Below are 17,038 nucleotides of genomic sequence, written 5' to 3'. Positions count from 1 at the left end.
CTCAATTCTGGGATAATCTGTGCTCCATTTCCTCTCTCTTTATGCCTTGCAGGTGGTGATAGATAATTTAAAAAAAGAATTGGAAGAGAATCTTTGGTTTTATCATTATGTGTCAAGAAGAGGTCATCTGTAGAAAGAAACATTTAATATTATGCAGAAAGCACAGCCCCAAGAGTCTTTATGAAGACCTTTGCCTCATACCCAAATGGATGAATAAACGGAACTGACACCTTTCAATAATGTAGACAAGAAGGAATGAATGATCAGTGAAGAATTTAATGATATATACATACTTAAGGAAAAATACTCAAAAGATAGGAATTTTAATGATGCTAATGATGTCACCAAAAGAACCAAACAAGGTCCATGATCATTTGAAACACAAAAGAAGAGTCTAAACAAATGCTTCAATCTCCTAAGAATTAACTAGAAAGAATATGTTGACAAAGATACATTTCCTTTTTTTTTTTTTTTTAAGATTTTATTTACTTATTCATGAGAGAGACAGAGTAAGGCAGAGAGAGAGGCAGAGACAGGAGGAGCAGGCTCCATGCAAGGAGCTCGATATTAGACTCGATTCTGGGACTCCGGGATCACGCCCTGAGCTGAAGGCAGATGCTCAACCACTGAGCCACCCAGCGTCCCAACAAAGATACATTTTCAATCTAGTTCTGGAGCTCAAATAATGTTAATATATGGGAATGACATTTTTACTTTATTAAGAAAAATGATAAAAAATGTTTGCTGGAGTTCATAGTACAGCATTAGTAAAACTGATTACTAAAATTATTTCAGCAATTTGTTCTTGAGTATCAACTATGTGCTAATCACTGTAAAGAATAAGACCCAGTGCCCATCTTCAAGAAGCTTACTATACAGCAAGAGGAATCAGTTAACCACAGAAATAAATACAACAAAAGGTGGTTGATAATAAATGACCAGGAGGTTCAAAGATTTGTGAATTACAGGGAGAAAAGGCTTTTCTCTTATTGAAGGAATTGGTAAAATTTTCATGAAGTGGCATTTGAGATGAGAAACAGCAACATTTTCATAGTCTAGGATATGAGAGAAGAGCATTCTAGGTAGTAGTATGGCAACCACAAAAGTACAGAAGTGGGAAAGCAGGAGAGGTTTCTGGAAAATGGAACAGCTGTTTTACCAGAGTGTGAACTACTATATATATGTGTGTGTGTGTATATATATATGTGCACATATATACACACACTATATACATATGAAATATAATTGGAAAAGCAGGTAGGAGTCACATTATGAAGAGGTTTTCATTCATTCACTCATTCAGTCATTCAACTTTCACTGAGCACCTGTGCCTAGCACTGCGCTAAACACACTGGCAAAAAAATCAAGAGGAGACTTAAATGCTATAACCACATCAGTTGTGTATTCGTTGACTTTCAAACTAGGGCCCTAACCATTCCTTTAATAAAATGAAGTCCCATTATTTGTCTGCTCCCCAAATTTCATATGGAGTTAGTCCAGTTTATCAACAGTGGTGATCTGAATCTATGTAAATAAACAGAAACGCCTTTTTCTGTCTCATAGGGGTTCAAGAGTAATGTGAGGAAAAATGAAACACATTTGCAACCAATTATACTTTCAAGTTACACTCTAGTTTCAAGGACTGAGGTCAAATTCCTTAGCAGGTTTAGAAGGATTTAACCTGTTTCTCTCTGGGAATAGTGACAAGCTGCAGCTGTTCCAGAGGAGGCTGGTCCTGCTCAGTCTGTCCCAGAGAGGGCGATGGCATTATGGTTACCACGCCTCCGTGGCTGACCCACCAAACTCGTCAAATGTGGGCTTTATCAACAGAAAGCTACTGCTAAAGAATTCCAGAGACAAATTCTTGCAGCTGATTTCTGTCTTGAACATGATTAGAATATCAATCAGTAAACTGAAGGTGGCACACTTTGAAGATCTGTTGAAACTGTAGGAACTCAGATTTTTTTTTTTTAATGATTTTATTTATTTGAAAGAGAGTGAGTGAGACAGAGAAATCATGAGTGGGAGAAGGGCAGAAGGAGCAGCAGACCACCGCCTCCACCAGCAGGGATCCCGATGCAGGGCTTGATCCCAGGATTCTGGGATCATGACCTGAGCTGAGGGCAGATGCTTAACCAACTGAGCCCCCAGGTGCCCCAGAACTCATATTTTAAAGTAGCAAACATGGGTTTGCTGGCTATTAAAATAAAGAGGGTGTGTCTATAGTTACAAACTTTTAAAAGAAAATGTGAAATAACAAAACGTTAAGAGTAAAAATGGAACTGAAATGGAGAGCAATTATACAGATGACAATTGAAATGTAGGAATGTATTAGAGAAAAGGCTATAGTAAAAGATTATCATTAATTCAAGGGACCATAATGAGGAGACTTCCCAGGCTGCATATGAATTGGCTATAAGGTGAGGTTAGGGGCTTAAAAGCCTTCTTGGTTTGAAGCCAGAATCGGTGGAGCTCCTTGTCCTCAGGGTAGTCACCCAGGCCTAATATTAAACACTGCAGGAACTGCTGCCAAAGTTGTGTTTGTACCAGGAAACAGTGCTGCATGCAAGTCCTACACGAAGCTCCCAGACTTGAATGCCCTCAACGCTTCTACCCACACTCCCATGTTAGCCTTCCAATACTACAGTATCTGAGAATACCTAATCACCGTCCTTTCACCCTCTCCACCTGAAATCTATGTTGGGCCAGTGCAATTAAGAGAATGGCCTAGTTTTGATCCCCCAGACAAATGCAGGAGCCATTGTAAAATCAAATTTCTGCCGGTCGACACTCTCTATAGATTGGAAAGGAAGACATAGGAGAGACACTCATTTAATTCAGCCAATCAGTGTATATGTTTGAGTGCCTAATATATTCCTAGCATTGTACTTGATGCTATTAGGGAGAGAAGTGTCAGAGGCTAATAGTCAGGAATACAGGATCAGCACAATTAAATACAGAAGGTACAAGGCAGTACAAGATTAGCAGTTCTCTCTCCCCTTTTTATGTACTGTGCTAAGAGGGCGCCCTTGTCGAACTGTCTTGCTACCATGGTGACAGTTACTAAGAAATGCACAGATCCACTTATGAATGGGTTACAAAGTTCTATTTGTTGTTATTATTGTTTTAAAAATGGAGTTTCTCCAATCAGATGAATGGTTCTTAACGGTGGTCTCCAATTTTCTCTATGGATTCTCTATATTCAGGTCTTTCAAGTCTATAGTCATTTCTTGAAGAAAACTGAACCGAAAGCAAGTGGACCCATCTGTGCTGACCCTGCACAGTTCAAGAGTTTTCCCCTGCTTTGGATCAGGCTTTAACCCTTCATGCATTGTTTGGAATGACCTCAAGTGTCCCAGGCTTCTAAGTTCATCCAACCTTTTCATCTATAGGTATATTCCCCAAGGAATATATTCCCTTTGATCACGTCTTACTGGTGGTTCCTGTCTTCTCTGTGTCCCATTTCATCCTACCTGTGACAACTGCCACCTCCTCATTTATTCTCCAAGCACCATTATATACAAGTGGTTGTTTATGACAGACTTTTCAAGAAAGTCTGGGAATAACAGAGGACATAATACAGCATAGGGCAGGAAACAGAATTATCTAAAAGTTGTTTGGCCGTTTTCAACAAAGGGAATTTCTCATTGTGGTTTTCTTCTCAGGGCCTGCTTGCTGCCATTTTGTTCAGACTTCCTTCTTCATCTCTTTCCTTCAGGAGCTCTTCAGGTCCAATCTCTGAAATTCTATTATTCCAAGCAGTGCAATTCTCATTGTCAAACCTCCTCCCATATGAACTGACCACCTCCCAAAAGGCCAACTTTTTCTTTTTTTGCTTCTCAAACAAAAGCTCCATTTGCCGAAGAGGTGAATTTTGCCATTCCCCTAAAATGTAAAATAGCAGCTAAAAATAACTATTCTAAAAGTTATTTACTATCAGGCCACCTGGGTGGCTCAGTTGTTGAGCATGTGCCTTTGGCTCAGGTCATGATCCTGGGATTGAGTCTTGAATCAGGTTCCCCATGGGGAGCCTGCTTCTCTCTTTTCCTGTGTCTCTGCCTCTGTGTGTCTCTTATGAATAAACAAAAATCTAAAAAAAAAAGTTATTTACTATCTTTCGCTGTTCACCTGCTTTTTGGCTTAACTCTCCCATTTGATCTGTATTTAAGGTACTATTTTTCTTGAGACTATCTTAAGTACAGATGTAAAGTCAAAGTTTCAGAATCATTTTGCATTGCGCATAAACCACTCAGTGGTTTGGGGACAATTCTAGTTCTTTCTTTTAAACTTCATTTTCTAATAAGTAATTCCTCAAAGATTCAGAAAAGCTATGGAATTATTTGTGAGTTTCTGATTGTCCTATAAGAGATAGGGCGAAGAATAAAAACGGGTTCCCTGTAGAAAATGCCCTACCACATCTGGCATCATCCGCAGGCCAGGAACTCTTTTTATATGCACCCAGTACAATTTTCATAAACCTATCTGTATTCAATCATAGGAGTAGACTCTTAGGCAGTGACCACAACTTTGCTTTAAGGATAAGAATCTTATCTCTGACCACAGAAAAGTTTCCAAAAGTGCTGGGTATGGCTATCTCTCTCTCTCTCTTTTTTTTTTTTTTTTTTTGAATACGGCTATCTCTGAGGCAGCCCTAAGTTTCATTCGAATGTCACCTCCAAAGGAAGGTAACATCCGACAATAAGTACAGCTTCTTGTGAAGATGGATATTTCCCCTTGGATAGATTTCAATTAACATTATCTCCATATACACTTCCATGAGGCTGTTATGTTCTAGGCTGAGCACTGGACTAAGTACCGTGAAGATGTGAGAAAACAATAAAACAAAATCAAGATGCTATAGAAACTTAGAATTCAGGATAAGAAAAGTTTTACTACACAGAATAATTATGGAATGAAAAACAAAGTAGAATTGGTTCAGAGTTCTGGAATTTTAGAACTAGAAGTATTTTTAAAATCATTCACTGATTTGCAGAAATGAAAACTGGAGCTCAGAAGGGTTAGTAGTTTGCCTGAAGTCACACAGTGAATCAGTGGGAGAGCCCACAGACATGGAGACGTTTGTCTACCTTACCACAGGTAACAATTATTAAGCATCAATTCTATGTAAGGAAATATATTACTTAAGATAACACATGTAAAATGCCTAGCACAGAGGTCCCTGGGTGGCTCAGTCGGTTGAGTGTCCAAATCCTGATTTCAGCTCAGGTCATGATCTCCAGGTCGTGGTACTGAGCCTTGTGTTGAGTTCCAAGCTCAGTAGGGTGTCTGCTTGAGATTCTTTCCCTTTGCTCCTCCCTTGACTCACACTTGCTCACTCTAAAAATAAATAAATAAAAATTTAAACTGCCTGGCACAATGCCTAGAACCATCAGCTGTCACTGTTATCACAACCATCATCACCATCATCATCATCATGGCTAAGAGTACAGATTTTCATATTTGCCAGACCCCGAGGGGAGTCCCAGCTCTGCCACTTGGTCTAACTGTGGATAACCTACTTACCTTGCCTAAGCCCCAGTTTCTTCCTCTATAAAATGGGAATAAAAATAGTGTCTCCCTAATAGGACAGTTGTGAGGATTATACATACACTCACTTGAGTGTATATACTTAAACACATATGATGAAACTGTAAAAAACATTAGCGGTTCCATGTATTTACCAATCTATATAAGTATAGAGTCAAATAAGAATACACATGGGACACTTGGGTAGCTCAGTGGTTGAGCATCTGCCTTTGGCTCAGGGTGCGATCCCAGGGTCCTGGGATCGAGTTACGCATCTGGCTCCCTGCATGGAGCCAGCTTCTCCTTCTGCCTATGTCTCTCCCTCTCTCTCCATGTCTCTCATGAATAAATAAAATCTTTTTTTTAAACATTTTTTAAAAATTTTTATTTATTTATGATAGTCACAGAGAGAGAGAGAGAGAGAGAGAGAGAGAGAGAGGCAGAGACACAGGCAGAGGGAGAAGCAGGCTCCATGCACCGGGAGCCCGATGTGGGATTCGATCCCGGGTCTCCAGGATCACGCCCTGGGCCAAAGGCAGGCGCTAAACCGCTGTGCCACCCAGGGATTCCAAAAATAAAATCTTAAAAAAAAAAAAAAAAGAATACACACAAATACAGCATTGGTGGAATTTCTCTTTGCTTAGCCTAAATGAAAGCCAGAAAGTTAATGTTTACTGAGCTTTCACTGTATACAGATATTAGCACACAAGAATATGGAACAATAAAAACAGAAGAGATACTATTTGAGGTGTTATAGTATAGTAACCATCACTCTCAACAAATACACACCAATTACACAATAACGAATAAGACTGAGTTTGGACTTTCAAGGAGCTTGCTATCTACTGGAGAAAGAAACCAGGATCTTACGGTATGGAGCGGTATACTCATGGCAGAGCTAGAGCTTAGAGCTATGGGAGCTCACAAAAGGGCATCCTATCTAGTGCTAGTGGAGGGAACGAAGGGAGTGTCAGAGAAGGTTCCTCAATAATAGAATAAGGAGTTGGCCAAGGATAAGAAGTGTTGGAAGGAGCCTACAGCTACAAACCAGCTGGGGTGGGTGCTCTGAACTGGCTCTCAGCATCCACTCCAGACCTCTAGTGTGTTTTCTTTTTATAGAGAAAATTTATTTATTCATTCATTCATTCATTCATTCATTCATTCAAGGACACACACACACACACACACACACACACACACACACACAAAGGCAGAGGCACAGGCAGAGGGAGAAGCAGGCTCCATGCAGGGAGCCGGACGTTGGACTCGATCCGGGGTCTCCAAGATCAGGCCCTGGGCTGAAGGCAGCGCTAAACCGCTGAGCCACTGGGGCTGCCCTCTAGTGTGTTTTCTGACCCTGCAGGGGCTAAAGAAGGAAAAACTACATTTCCCCCACCTCTCTGCAGCTAGAGTTTTGCTTTTGCCAATTAGAAGCACTTGAAAGGTGAATGCAAGGCTGGAGTCACCTATTTTATTTCTGATGCAAACTCACTGTAGACCCATCTGGCTTTTCTGCAGCATTATTTCAGTGTCTAGGTACTAACTTCATGGGTGTTGAGAGGTAGTCACAGTGGTGGCAGTGCTTTCTAGTCCTTGGCTCACAGCTACAGTGGCATGTCTTTGAATTCTGCAGTACCAATGGAGTCCACTGATGGGCACCTTTCTGATTATTGCAGAGGTAGCAGCTCCTCCAGTAGGTCACAACAGCAGTCCTAGGAATCATTCCTGGAGATGCCCTGAGGGACCCAATAACCCTTTCCAATGATTTGCTCAGCTCCTCATTCCCTGTATTAAATCCCCTTTTGCTTAAAATGGTGTGAGTGGTTCCTACTTCTTGCACCTAACACAGCAACAAAATATAAAAATGCAAAATGGGCCATGAATAATATAATTTATGGGGGTTAGTAATGTCTTCTGTAATGGACCAAGACAGTATTTTAAGTATAGTGGGTCACTAACGATCTTCACCTCTCCTTCCTCCCCCTCCTCCTCAGTGCTAAATATATTCATTGCTATGCGGCAATCTTCGGAACATTTTCATTTTGAAAAACTGAAACTCTACACTTCTTAAATAGTAATTCCCCATTCCCTCCCCACTTCCTCTCCTCTCCTGGCCCCTGGCAACCTGTTTCTGTAAATTTGACTACTTTAGACACCTCACGTAAGTGGAATCATATGGTGTTTTTTTTTTTTTTTTTTTTGTGACTTTGCTAGCTCATTTCACCTAGCATAATGTCCTCAAAATCCATGTTGTAGCATGTGACAGGATTTCCTTCCTTCCTTTGTAAAGCGGAATAATATTCCATTGTATGGATATGACACGTTTTGTTTATTCATTCCTCTGTTTATGGACATTTGGGTTGCTCCCCCCTCTTGGCTATTATGAATAGTGCTGTTACAAACATGGGCACGTAAGTATCTCTTCAAGATCTTGTTTTCAATTCTTTTGGATATACACTCAGGAATGGGATTGCTGGGTCATATGGTAATGCTAATTTTTAACTTTTTTAGGAACCACACTGTTTTCCAAAAGAGCTGTTCCTACCAATGGTGCAAAAGGGTTCCAATTTATCCACATCCTTGTTAACACTTGTTATTTTCTGGTTCTTTTGATAGTAGCTATCCTAATGAGTATGAGGTGACCTTTCACTGTGGTTTTGATTTGTACTTCCCTAATGATTAGTGACATCATTTCATATGAGCATCATTTCATATGCTTGTTGGCAATTTGTATATCTTCTTTGCCCATTTTGAAATTGGGATATAAAGGGCACCAGGCTAGCTCAGTTGGTAAAGTATGTGACTCGATCTCAAAGGTCATGAATTCAAGCCCCACGTTGGGTGTGGAGCCTACCTAAAATTAAAAAAAAAATAAAAAAATAAAAAAATAAAATTCAGATATATATTTTCTGTTGCTGTGCTATAGGACTTTTTAAATATAATGTTGATATTATACCCTTATCAGATATATGACTTCCTTAAGATTTTTTTTTTTTTTCCACTTTGTTGCTTATGCCAGTTCAGTTTTAGTCTGCAAAGAAGGGCAGTATAGTCTGGAGCAACTTGCAAGCAGTCTGGGCGGACTTGGAGCTATCTTCCACCCCAAAAGACACTACTGGGAATGAGCCAGAACATCTTTAACTTGCAACACTTCAGGTCCTAGATAAACTGATTCACTACAATATCAAAAAGCATCCTCATGCCTTTACTTTGAACCAGAATGAGCCAAGCTAAGGTTTCTGGGGCTGCAGAATGAGAAACAGCCTCAAGACTGCGTGAGTAAGTGGTAGTCATGGAAATAGACTCACCAGATTCAGGTTTTGCATTGTCAAGTGCCTGCCACTAGAAAGCTGAAATCAAACACAATCTCAGTATCTATTTTGCATTTAACAGTGCTCTTTTTACTCCAAATGATAGTTCAGTTCAGCTTCTTTGATTCTCCAGGCTTATTCTGAGAAGATAAAATATCCCAGAATAGATGAATGATCATCTTGCCCTGTTCTCAATGTTCCTTTGCCCCCAAAATGGGTTGTTATCACTAAAATGGTGGGTTTTTTAAAACAAGATTTAATTTATTTGATAGAGAGACAGGGAGAGCACAAGCAGCGGGAAGCAGCAGGCAGAGGGAGAAGCAGAAGATATTAATGATTTCCAGTCAAATATATGGAGTTAATTTATGACTTAGCCTAAAATGTACCCCAGTTCACACAATACTTGCTCCAAAAAGCCTTGCTGATTCTGTATTAATGGACATGAACACCATGGCAGAGTGCATTTGCTAAAATATCCTATTTGGAGAGATAAGTTTCTGATGTATAAAAAGGTCTATTTCCTCTCCCAACTACTATTGTGTTTTGGAAAAATTTAGGAAGCCTATGTATGTTATTTTTCTGGTCCCCACAAGGAAAAAAAAAGTGGGAAGGTTAAGAACGGAGCCGCATATAGTCAAAGAGAAGAAATGTTGTAAATGCAGGGTTGTAATTCTCTTCCTCCCTGATTTTTATGTTGTTTTTGTTCAAGTATTTACCCACAATGTTCATTACTGCTTTACCTCTAATCATGCATGTCAGGAACAATGACATTTATAAGTGATTTTAGCTGTAAATAACAGAAAATCCAAATACAAGGAGGTTAAAAAAAGTTATTTCTCATCATAACAAGAAATCCAGAGATAGGTCATTGCTGGCATTGGTGTTTAAATGTTGAATTTTCTCAAGGTCAAAGGCCCTGAATTTTCTTGATTTTTCCTTCTGGATACTACAGCTCTAGACATCTCACTGCTCACAAAGCAGAAAGGATAGGCAAGAAAATGTTACCAGTTTTGGCTGTCTTACCTTATTTATTATTTTCCACTGTGCGACCCGCTTCAGTGCCTGCAGCCTACGGCACAGAGGCCGGGCAATGGTTCGGGGCCACGGTTTGCTGTGGCATGGGACACTATGAGAGGCCCAGGGGGACGAGCCTGTGTCCCACCTTATTTGGAAGGTGGCAATACAGTATGTCTCCTTTCCTGCAACATCCCCCTCAACCTCAGTAATCTTCAGCTTCTTTCCTTTCCTGATGGTTGAGATGCTACAAGTCCTAGGTCCAAGTAAGATGAGGAAGACAAAATATATAGGAATATTTGGTTTCCCTAACCTATAGCAGGCAAGCAGGAGGAAAATTGGAAATGAGTGTTGGCCTGCTGAGTTCTAGGGTCTGCCACAGTGAAAACCAGGAAACACCAAAATGTCTGAGAATACAATAACGGAGTATGATATGCCATATGAATTCCAAGTGGCTGTTAAAAAAAATTGTGGTACACAGGGGCACCTGGCTGGCTCAGTTGGAAGAGCTTGTGATTCCTGATCTTGGGGTCCTGTTCGAGCCCCATGTTGTACTGGAACTATCTAAATAAAACTCAAAAAAAAAATATGGTGGTACAGAAGAATACTTAGGTGCATGCGAAGTTATTCATAAAATGTTATAAACCAAAAAATTAACATGTAAAACAATAGATAAGAAAACATAAAATTTGTTGGGGTAAAAAAGTTTGGACAGATTTTTAAAATTCAGACATATGCAAAAAATTAAAAAACTGGAACTCATATTCTGACAATGTTGACTTAGGCTGGGTTTTCTAGGAAACAGACTGCGAGACAGGGATTTACATGCAGGTGGTTTACTCAACAGTGTTCTCAGGAACAGCACCTATGACAGAGGCAGGATTAGGCAGGGGAAGGTAAACTGCATGGCACTTGCCACAGAGGCTTTAACTGGTCCTATGGGGATTTCTAAAGCTGAATGTCCCAGATTGTTACGATTGATGAACTGTGCCTTTTATCTCCACAACTGACCATTGGATTTGAGCTGCCCCAAGGGAGTGAAGATAACCTAGCATGAGGCAGTTTCCTTCACAGAAGGCAGTTTTGGAGAGAAATCCAACTGTGGGTCATCAGCAGCCAACACTCCTGGAAGCTGTATCTTGGAATCTGGGCAGCACACTACAGTATCCACTAGAAATGTCAACAACAATTATCTTTGGGTTTGGGGATTAAGGTTGGTTTTCTCTCTTTTTTTATATTTTCCAGATTTTCTACAACTAACACAGAATTGTCTTAAGAATTAAATGAGTTAATTCACATGAAACACTTAGCACAATTCTTGAAACCTATTAAATATTCAATAAATTTATAATTATTTAGAAACATACACATAAAACATTAGAAAGAGAAAGCATAAATACGAATATTGTCAAGAAGAAAATATGAAATAGGATTAAAATAATAATAGACCTTGCCACTCATTTTGGCTTATTTTGTTTTATCCATGAGATTCTTTCTTATGATATTGCTTCTTTCCAGCGTTTCATTGAACTTTTTATAATGATGAAAACTTTGGTATCCGTACCATCCAGTATGGTAGCCACTAGCCATGGGTGGCTACTGAGCAATTGAAATGTGGCTAATGCAAATGAAGAAGCAAATTCCAAATTTTATTTAGTTTCAATTCATTTAAACGTAAATAGCCACATATCGCTAGTGGTTACCAAATATTGGACAATGCACCTCTATACCAATACTAATACTAATCAATGGTTAATTAGAGAACAGATCTAAAATATTCTTTCTTTCTTTAAGCTTGGATTAGTTTTGGATTTTTTTGCATGTCAACTGGGATTTTTTTGGTCAGATTTTTATTTTTTTAAGACATCATTTTTTAAAGTAATCTCTCCACCCAATGTGTGGGGCTTGAACTCACAACCCTGAGATCAAGTGTTGCATGCTCTTCCAACTGAGAGAGCCAGGTGCCTCTGGCCAGATTTTTATTTACATATAACAAGGAAGGTGGTTTAGTTGAAAGTTAGGTGCTAAACAGCTGTATAATGTATCACTAATTGTCTGGTATGTTTTAGTAAATAATCTGAAAAGAAAATGAAGGAGAGGTGAATCCCTGGGTGGCGCAGCGGTTTGGCGCCTGCCTTTGGCCCAGGGCGCGATCCTGGAGACCCAGGATCAAATCCCACGTCGGGCGCATAGAGCCTGCTTCTCCCTCTGCCTATGTCTCTGCCTCTCTCTCTCTCTCTCTCTCTCTCTCTCTCTGTGTGACTATCATAAATAAATAAAAAAAGAAAAAGAAAGAAAATGAAGGAGATTGTTTCCTATCAAATATCTGGTTCCTCTTGGTAAACTAAAAAAGACTTCTCACTGAAATCATACCTTTCAACCGTACTGTCAATATAGTGACGGAGATACCTACAGCAACAACTTGAAAATGCCTAAATAACAATGTGGAAGTCTCTTACCTCTCAAGTGGGAGGCATGTGGATGGGGATGAGTCACTAATAGCAGCTATGATCAAGGACGGAAAGAGACACAGATCTTGGTTTGCATCCCAGCCCTGTCAGTTACTGTGTGTACTTTGGACACATTACTTAATTATTCCACAATCAGAGGGTGATAACTACGCCTTTCAAGGTTTGTTGGAAGATTAGCGATATGTAAAGCACCTGGCACATAAGTGCTAAATCAATGAGTTTTATTATTATGCCAATATTTTGTCAAGAAAATAGAACAGTACAAGGGAAGTGAGACCAAATAATATAAAACCTGGGTAATAATTAACTGACATAATCATTAAGTTGTAAGGTTACTTCTGGTATATGTTACTGTTATGTCTATTGACCACATAAAATTTAGTCCACTGTATATCAAATAAATGACAAGAATAGATGAATGATCATCTTGCCCTGTTCTCAATGTTCCTTTGCCCCCAAAATGGGTTGTTATCACTAAAATGGTGGGTTTTTTAAAACAAGATTTAATTTATTTGATAGAGAGACAGGGAGAGCACAAGCAGCGGGAAGCAGCAGGCAGAGGGAGAAGCAGGCTCCCCACCGAGCAGGGAGCCGGATACAGGGCTCAATCCCAGGACTCTGGGATCATGACCTGAGCCGAGTGGGCACTTAACCGACTGAGCCCCCCAGGCACCCCACTACAATGGTTTTGTAACTGGTACCATCACTAGGGAAATTTTCAAAGAAGCTGTAAAGAGCAGTATCAAATCAATAGTCTTGAACAGAATTGTTTCTCAAGACTTAATAGGAGAGATCATGGCTGAAATTAAAATACAAATTTTTTAAAGATTTTATTTATTTATTCATGAGAGACAGAGAGAGAGAATGAGAGAGAGAGAGAGAGAGAGGCAGAGACATAGGCAGAGGGAGAAGCAGGCTCCATGCAGGGAGCTCCATGTGGGACTTGATCCCAGGTCTCCAGGATCAGACCCTGGGCTGAAAGGCGCGGCTAAACCGTTAAGTCACCCAGGCTGCCCTACAATTCTTTTTTTAATAAGATTTTATTTTTAAGTAATTTCTACACCTGATGGGGGCCTCCAACTTAGAACTGAGATCAAGAGTCACAATGCTTTTCTGACTGAGCCAGCCAGGCTCCCCAAGAAACAACTTCTTGAGCAATATTATAAAGGAACGTGTAAAGGCTTCTATCCTTACACATTTTTAAGAAGACAGACAATTCTCCAGCTGAAAATGTCATCCTCGTCTGTGGTAGCCAGCCTCCAGGACAGGCTCTACTGATCCTTACTTTCTAGCACATGCCCTTCATTACTCTCCTGCCCAAATTCAATCAAGGCTGGCTCTGAATATGGCTGAGGTGATGTGTGAGTTCTAAGGCTGTGTCATAAAAGGCACTGCAGCTTCTGCTTTGGTCTTTCAGATCGATCACTTGCTCCAGAATAATCCAGTTGCCATGCTGTGCGAACACTCAAGCTGTCCTGTGGGAAAGCCCATGTGGCCAACAGGCTAAGCCAACCTGCCAGACATGTGAAAGAACCAAACACCTTGGAAGTGGATTCACCAGCTCCAAGTAAGTCTTCAGATGACCACAGTCCTAGCCTACATCTGACTGCACCCTTAGGAGACTGAAACAGAAAAGCCCAGTTGAACCCCTCCTGAATTCCTAACTCAGAAACTATGAGAGATAATACATGACTTTTTTTTTTTTCATGACTTTTATTGATTTAAGCCACTAAGTTTGTTTTTATAACTTTTTCTTAAGTAACCTCTATGCCCAACATTGGGGCTCAAACTCAAGACACTGAGATGAAGAGTCACAGGTTCCACCAATTGAGCCAGCCAGGTGTCCCAAATACTTTTTTTTTTTTTTTAAAGATCTTCTTTATTTATTTGAGGGGAGGAGCAGAGGAGAAACTGATCCTCCCCCCCTGCTCCCCAGTCCCTGCTGAGCACAGAGCCAGCCACATGGCTCCATCCCAGGACCCTGAGATCATGATGTGAGCTGAAGGCTGATGCTTAATCAACCGAGCCACCCAGGTGTCCCCCAAGTAAGTTTTTTTTTTAAAGTAAACTCTACCCCTACATGGGGCTTGAACTCACCACCCCAAGATCAAAAGTTGCATGTTCTACCAACTGAGCCAGCCTAGCGCCCTTGGTGTGTGTTGTGAGGTTATTTGATATGCAGCAAAAGATAGCTAACTATCAATAACAAACATTTATTACTACGTACAAGGTATCCTACTTATAAAGTTAATGACGTCAACCTGCTACAACATTAAAGTTATAAAGGACAAGTTTCTTTGAACTATCATATGGTTCTGCCTATATCTTTTCCTATAAAATGCTTATGAGACAAGAATTATCCAATCAAATATTTAACGAACATCCACTAAATTCAAGATACTATTCTAGTTGCTCTGTCGATTAAAAGGTATGGTGATGTTAGCGATAATAACAATAGTAAAAATAATGAGACACTATTAATACTTATTAAGCATGTACTTGTCTTAGTGTTCTAGACACTGTACACATACCCTCATACGTTGCCAAACGTTTTCCAGAATGGTCATACAAAGTTACACTCCATCTGCAATGTTTAAGAACAAACTCACCGCATATTTATCAACACTTAAGAAAAAGTTTTCGGGATCCCTGGGTGGCTCAGCGGTTTAGCACCACCTTCAACCCAGGGTGTGATTCTGGAGTCCCAGGATCGGGTCCCACATCAGGCTCCCTGCATGGAGCCTGCTTCTCCCTCTGCCAGTGTCTCTGCCCCTCTCTGTGTGTGTGTCTCTAATAAATAAAATATTTTAAAAAAAAGTTTTCAAAAACACCTGATAGGTGAAAAATACAAGTTTAATCTGCATTTCTATGATTACTAGATCTTAAAATGTTAAACACGTTAAAGTTCTAATCTATGTTACAATGTTGACTTCATGTTTTCTTGACATTTTTACAGTCAAGTCAACCTCTTCCTTTGTAATTTCTTCTCTTTTATAATTAAAAGGCCCTTTCCTATCCCTAGATCAATTAAATTTTCACTTGCATTTGTTTTCCAGTTTGCTTATGGTTTCGTTTTTTACATAGGTAGTTACTTCTTGTGGCAGGACATGGAAGTTGTTTTTCTCCCACAGTCATGTCTCCTTCATTATCAATTAAGTTTTTCTTCCCCCCTGACTTATGATGCCACCTTTATTACCTCAGTAAACCTTGTGTTAATTACTTAGGTATGTTTTTGAGCTTTATAACCCTCTTTCAGTTGGTTTTGGTGTTAGTACTATACTTTTTTTTTTTAAGATTGATTTATTTGTGAGAGAGAGAGCGGGGGGGGGGGGCAGCAGAGGGAGACGGAAAAGGGGGAAGGGGGAGGGAGAAAGGGAGAGGGGGATAGGGAGGTGGAGAGAGAGAGAGAGAATCTGCAGCAGACTCCATGCTGAGCATGGAGTCCAAAGTGAGACTCGATCTCAAGACCCTGAGATCATAACCTGAGCCAAAAATCAAGAACTGGATGCTTAGCTAACTGAGGTGCTCCTGTACACTTTTAAAAATTACTAACTTCTATTTATTCATTAAAAACCGTCACATTCTCCTCCTGGAGGCCTCCCTGCCTCTTCCAAAAAGATATGAATGCTGACTCCTTTTTCGCCTTCCTAACGCCTAAAATCCTGCTTTGTATCACAGTTAATAGGGTCGAGCTTATCCAATTATATTGTTGAAAACAGGGAACACGTGTACTATATAGGCATTAAAATCAAATGACTGGATTTGCATTAAAAGGCAGCGATGGCAAAACAGATCTAGTTTGACCAAAAAAATAAAATAAAGAAAAAAGAAAAAAAGAAAAGAAAAAGAAAACGGACAGTCCCCTCATTTCAACAAACATCGTCGCGCTATCCATTAGGAGGAGGTCATCAAGGTGAGCGAGGCCTAGGCCCCGCCGCAGGGAGTGGGTTCACCCCTCGGGGCGACGGGGCGTGTGAAGAAGACACGTGATGAAATGGTGCCAGAGGCGCCAGAGAACCAAGCACGAGGCAGGAGGAAGGAAACACCTGCGCAGGTGATGGGCGGGGTTTCGGAGCAGGGGACGTACCTGGGAGCTGCGTTCCGGGCGGTTCTCAGACGTCAGAGGCGTCCAGTGGATGTGACCCGCACAGTGCATGGACTCCGAAGCTCTGACACAGGTTGGCGTCGCTCATCCTCCCGCGGGGTTCGGGAGGCCGCCCCCGGAGCTCTGGGTAGCACGCGCCAGCTGAAGAGCTCGGCTCGGACGCTGTCTCCGCAGCGCGAGCCTGAGACACCCGGCCCGGGAGGCAGGTGCGAGCTGACGCCAGGTGCGTCACCGGGTGAAGACCCGACACGGGAGAGGAGGTACAAACCTTCACCGGGCGCAGGTGCTTCGCGCCGTCAGCCGTCGGTTCAGGAGCTCCGAGGGCCGACAGTTCCGCTCCGCAGAGGCCCAGAGCACGCCCAGGCCGGGGGTCAGCGCACGGGCCGCTGGCGTCATGCAGGCGTGACGTCACCAGCACTGACGCAGCCTCACGGGGCGGGGCCTACCCGGCTCACCTCGGGACGCCGCGGGGCCCGCGGAGCGGCGAGTCGTCCGTCTTGGGTGCTGCCCCGAGGGTCGGACTAGTGGGCGCGGCGGGAACTGAGGCGACGCGGGCCGGGCCGCGGCGTCCCGCCTTCCTCGGCGCTCACGGCGTGGGGGAGAGGAGGGGA

General features: G+C 41.4%; 1 protein-coding gene, 1 long non-coding RNA gene and 1 other non-coding gene across 24 annotated transcripts in view; 1 reads left to right on the top strand and 2 right to left on the bottom strand.

Moving 5' to 3' along the window:
* C11H12orf56 (chromosome 11 C12orf56 homolog) overlaps positions 1–13,884 on the top strand; it is a 112,707-nt gene extending 98,823 nt beyond the window's left edge. Inside the window, exon 13 of one of the 5 annotated variants that reach the window (XM_077913683.1) lies at positions 13,740–13,884. Coding sequence is in view for 3 of the 5 variants with exons in the window: in XM_077913671.1 (XP_077769797.1) it covers positions 13,740–13,829 (90 nt within the window). In the remaining 2 variants the exon portion in view is untranslated. Of the gene's footprint in view, positions 1–8,545; positions 8,689–13,739 lie in introns of those variants that run through there. The other 4 variants (XM_077913671.1, XM_077913687.1, XM_077913676.1 and 1 more) reach the window with 4 other exon arrangements.
* Positions 1–17,036, bottom strand: part of LOC144323332 (uncharacterized) — a 119,260-nt gene extending 102,224 nt beyond the window's left edge. For all 18 annotated transcript variants that reach the window (XR_013388745.1, XR_013388744.1, XR_013388750.1 and 15 more), the window contains exon 1: positions 16,410–17,036. This is a non-coding gene — a long non-coding RNA (uncharacterized LOC144323332). The remainder of the gene's footprint in view (positions 1–16,409) is intronic.
* On the bottom strand, positions 9,877–10,000 carry LOC144324476 (small nucleolar RNA SNORA42/SNORA80 family). Its single transcript, XR_013389976.1, has one exon. It is a non-coding gene; the product is annotated as a small nucleolar RNA SNORA42/SNORA80 family (small nucleolar RNA).
* Positions 17,037–17,038: the final 2 nt, after the last annotated feature.

Source organism: Canis aureus, chromosome 11 (genome assembly GCF_053574225.1).
Source record: "Canis aureus isolate CA01 chromosome 11, VMU_Caureus_v.1.0, whole genome shotgun sequence".
In the NCBI taxonomy this organism is placed as follows: Eukaryota; Metazoa; Chordata; class Mammalia; order Carnivora; family Canidae; genus Canis; species Canis aureus.
Note: the sequence above shows the minus strand (reverse complement) of the source record. Positions and strands in the feature narration are given on the sequence as shown.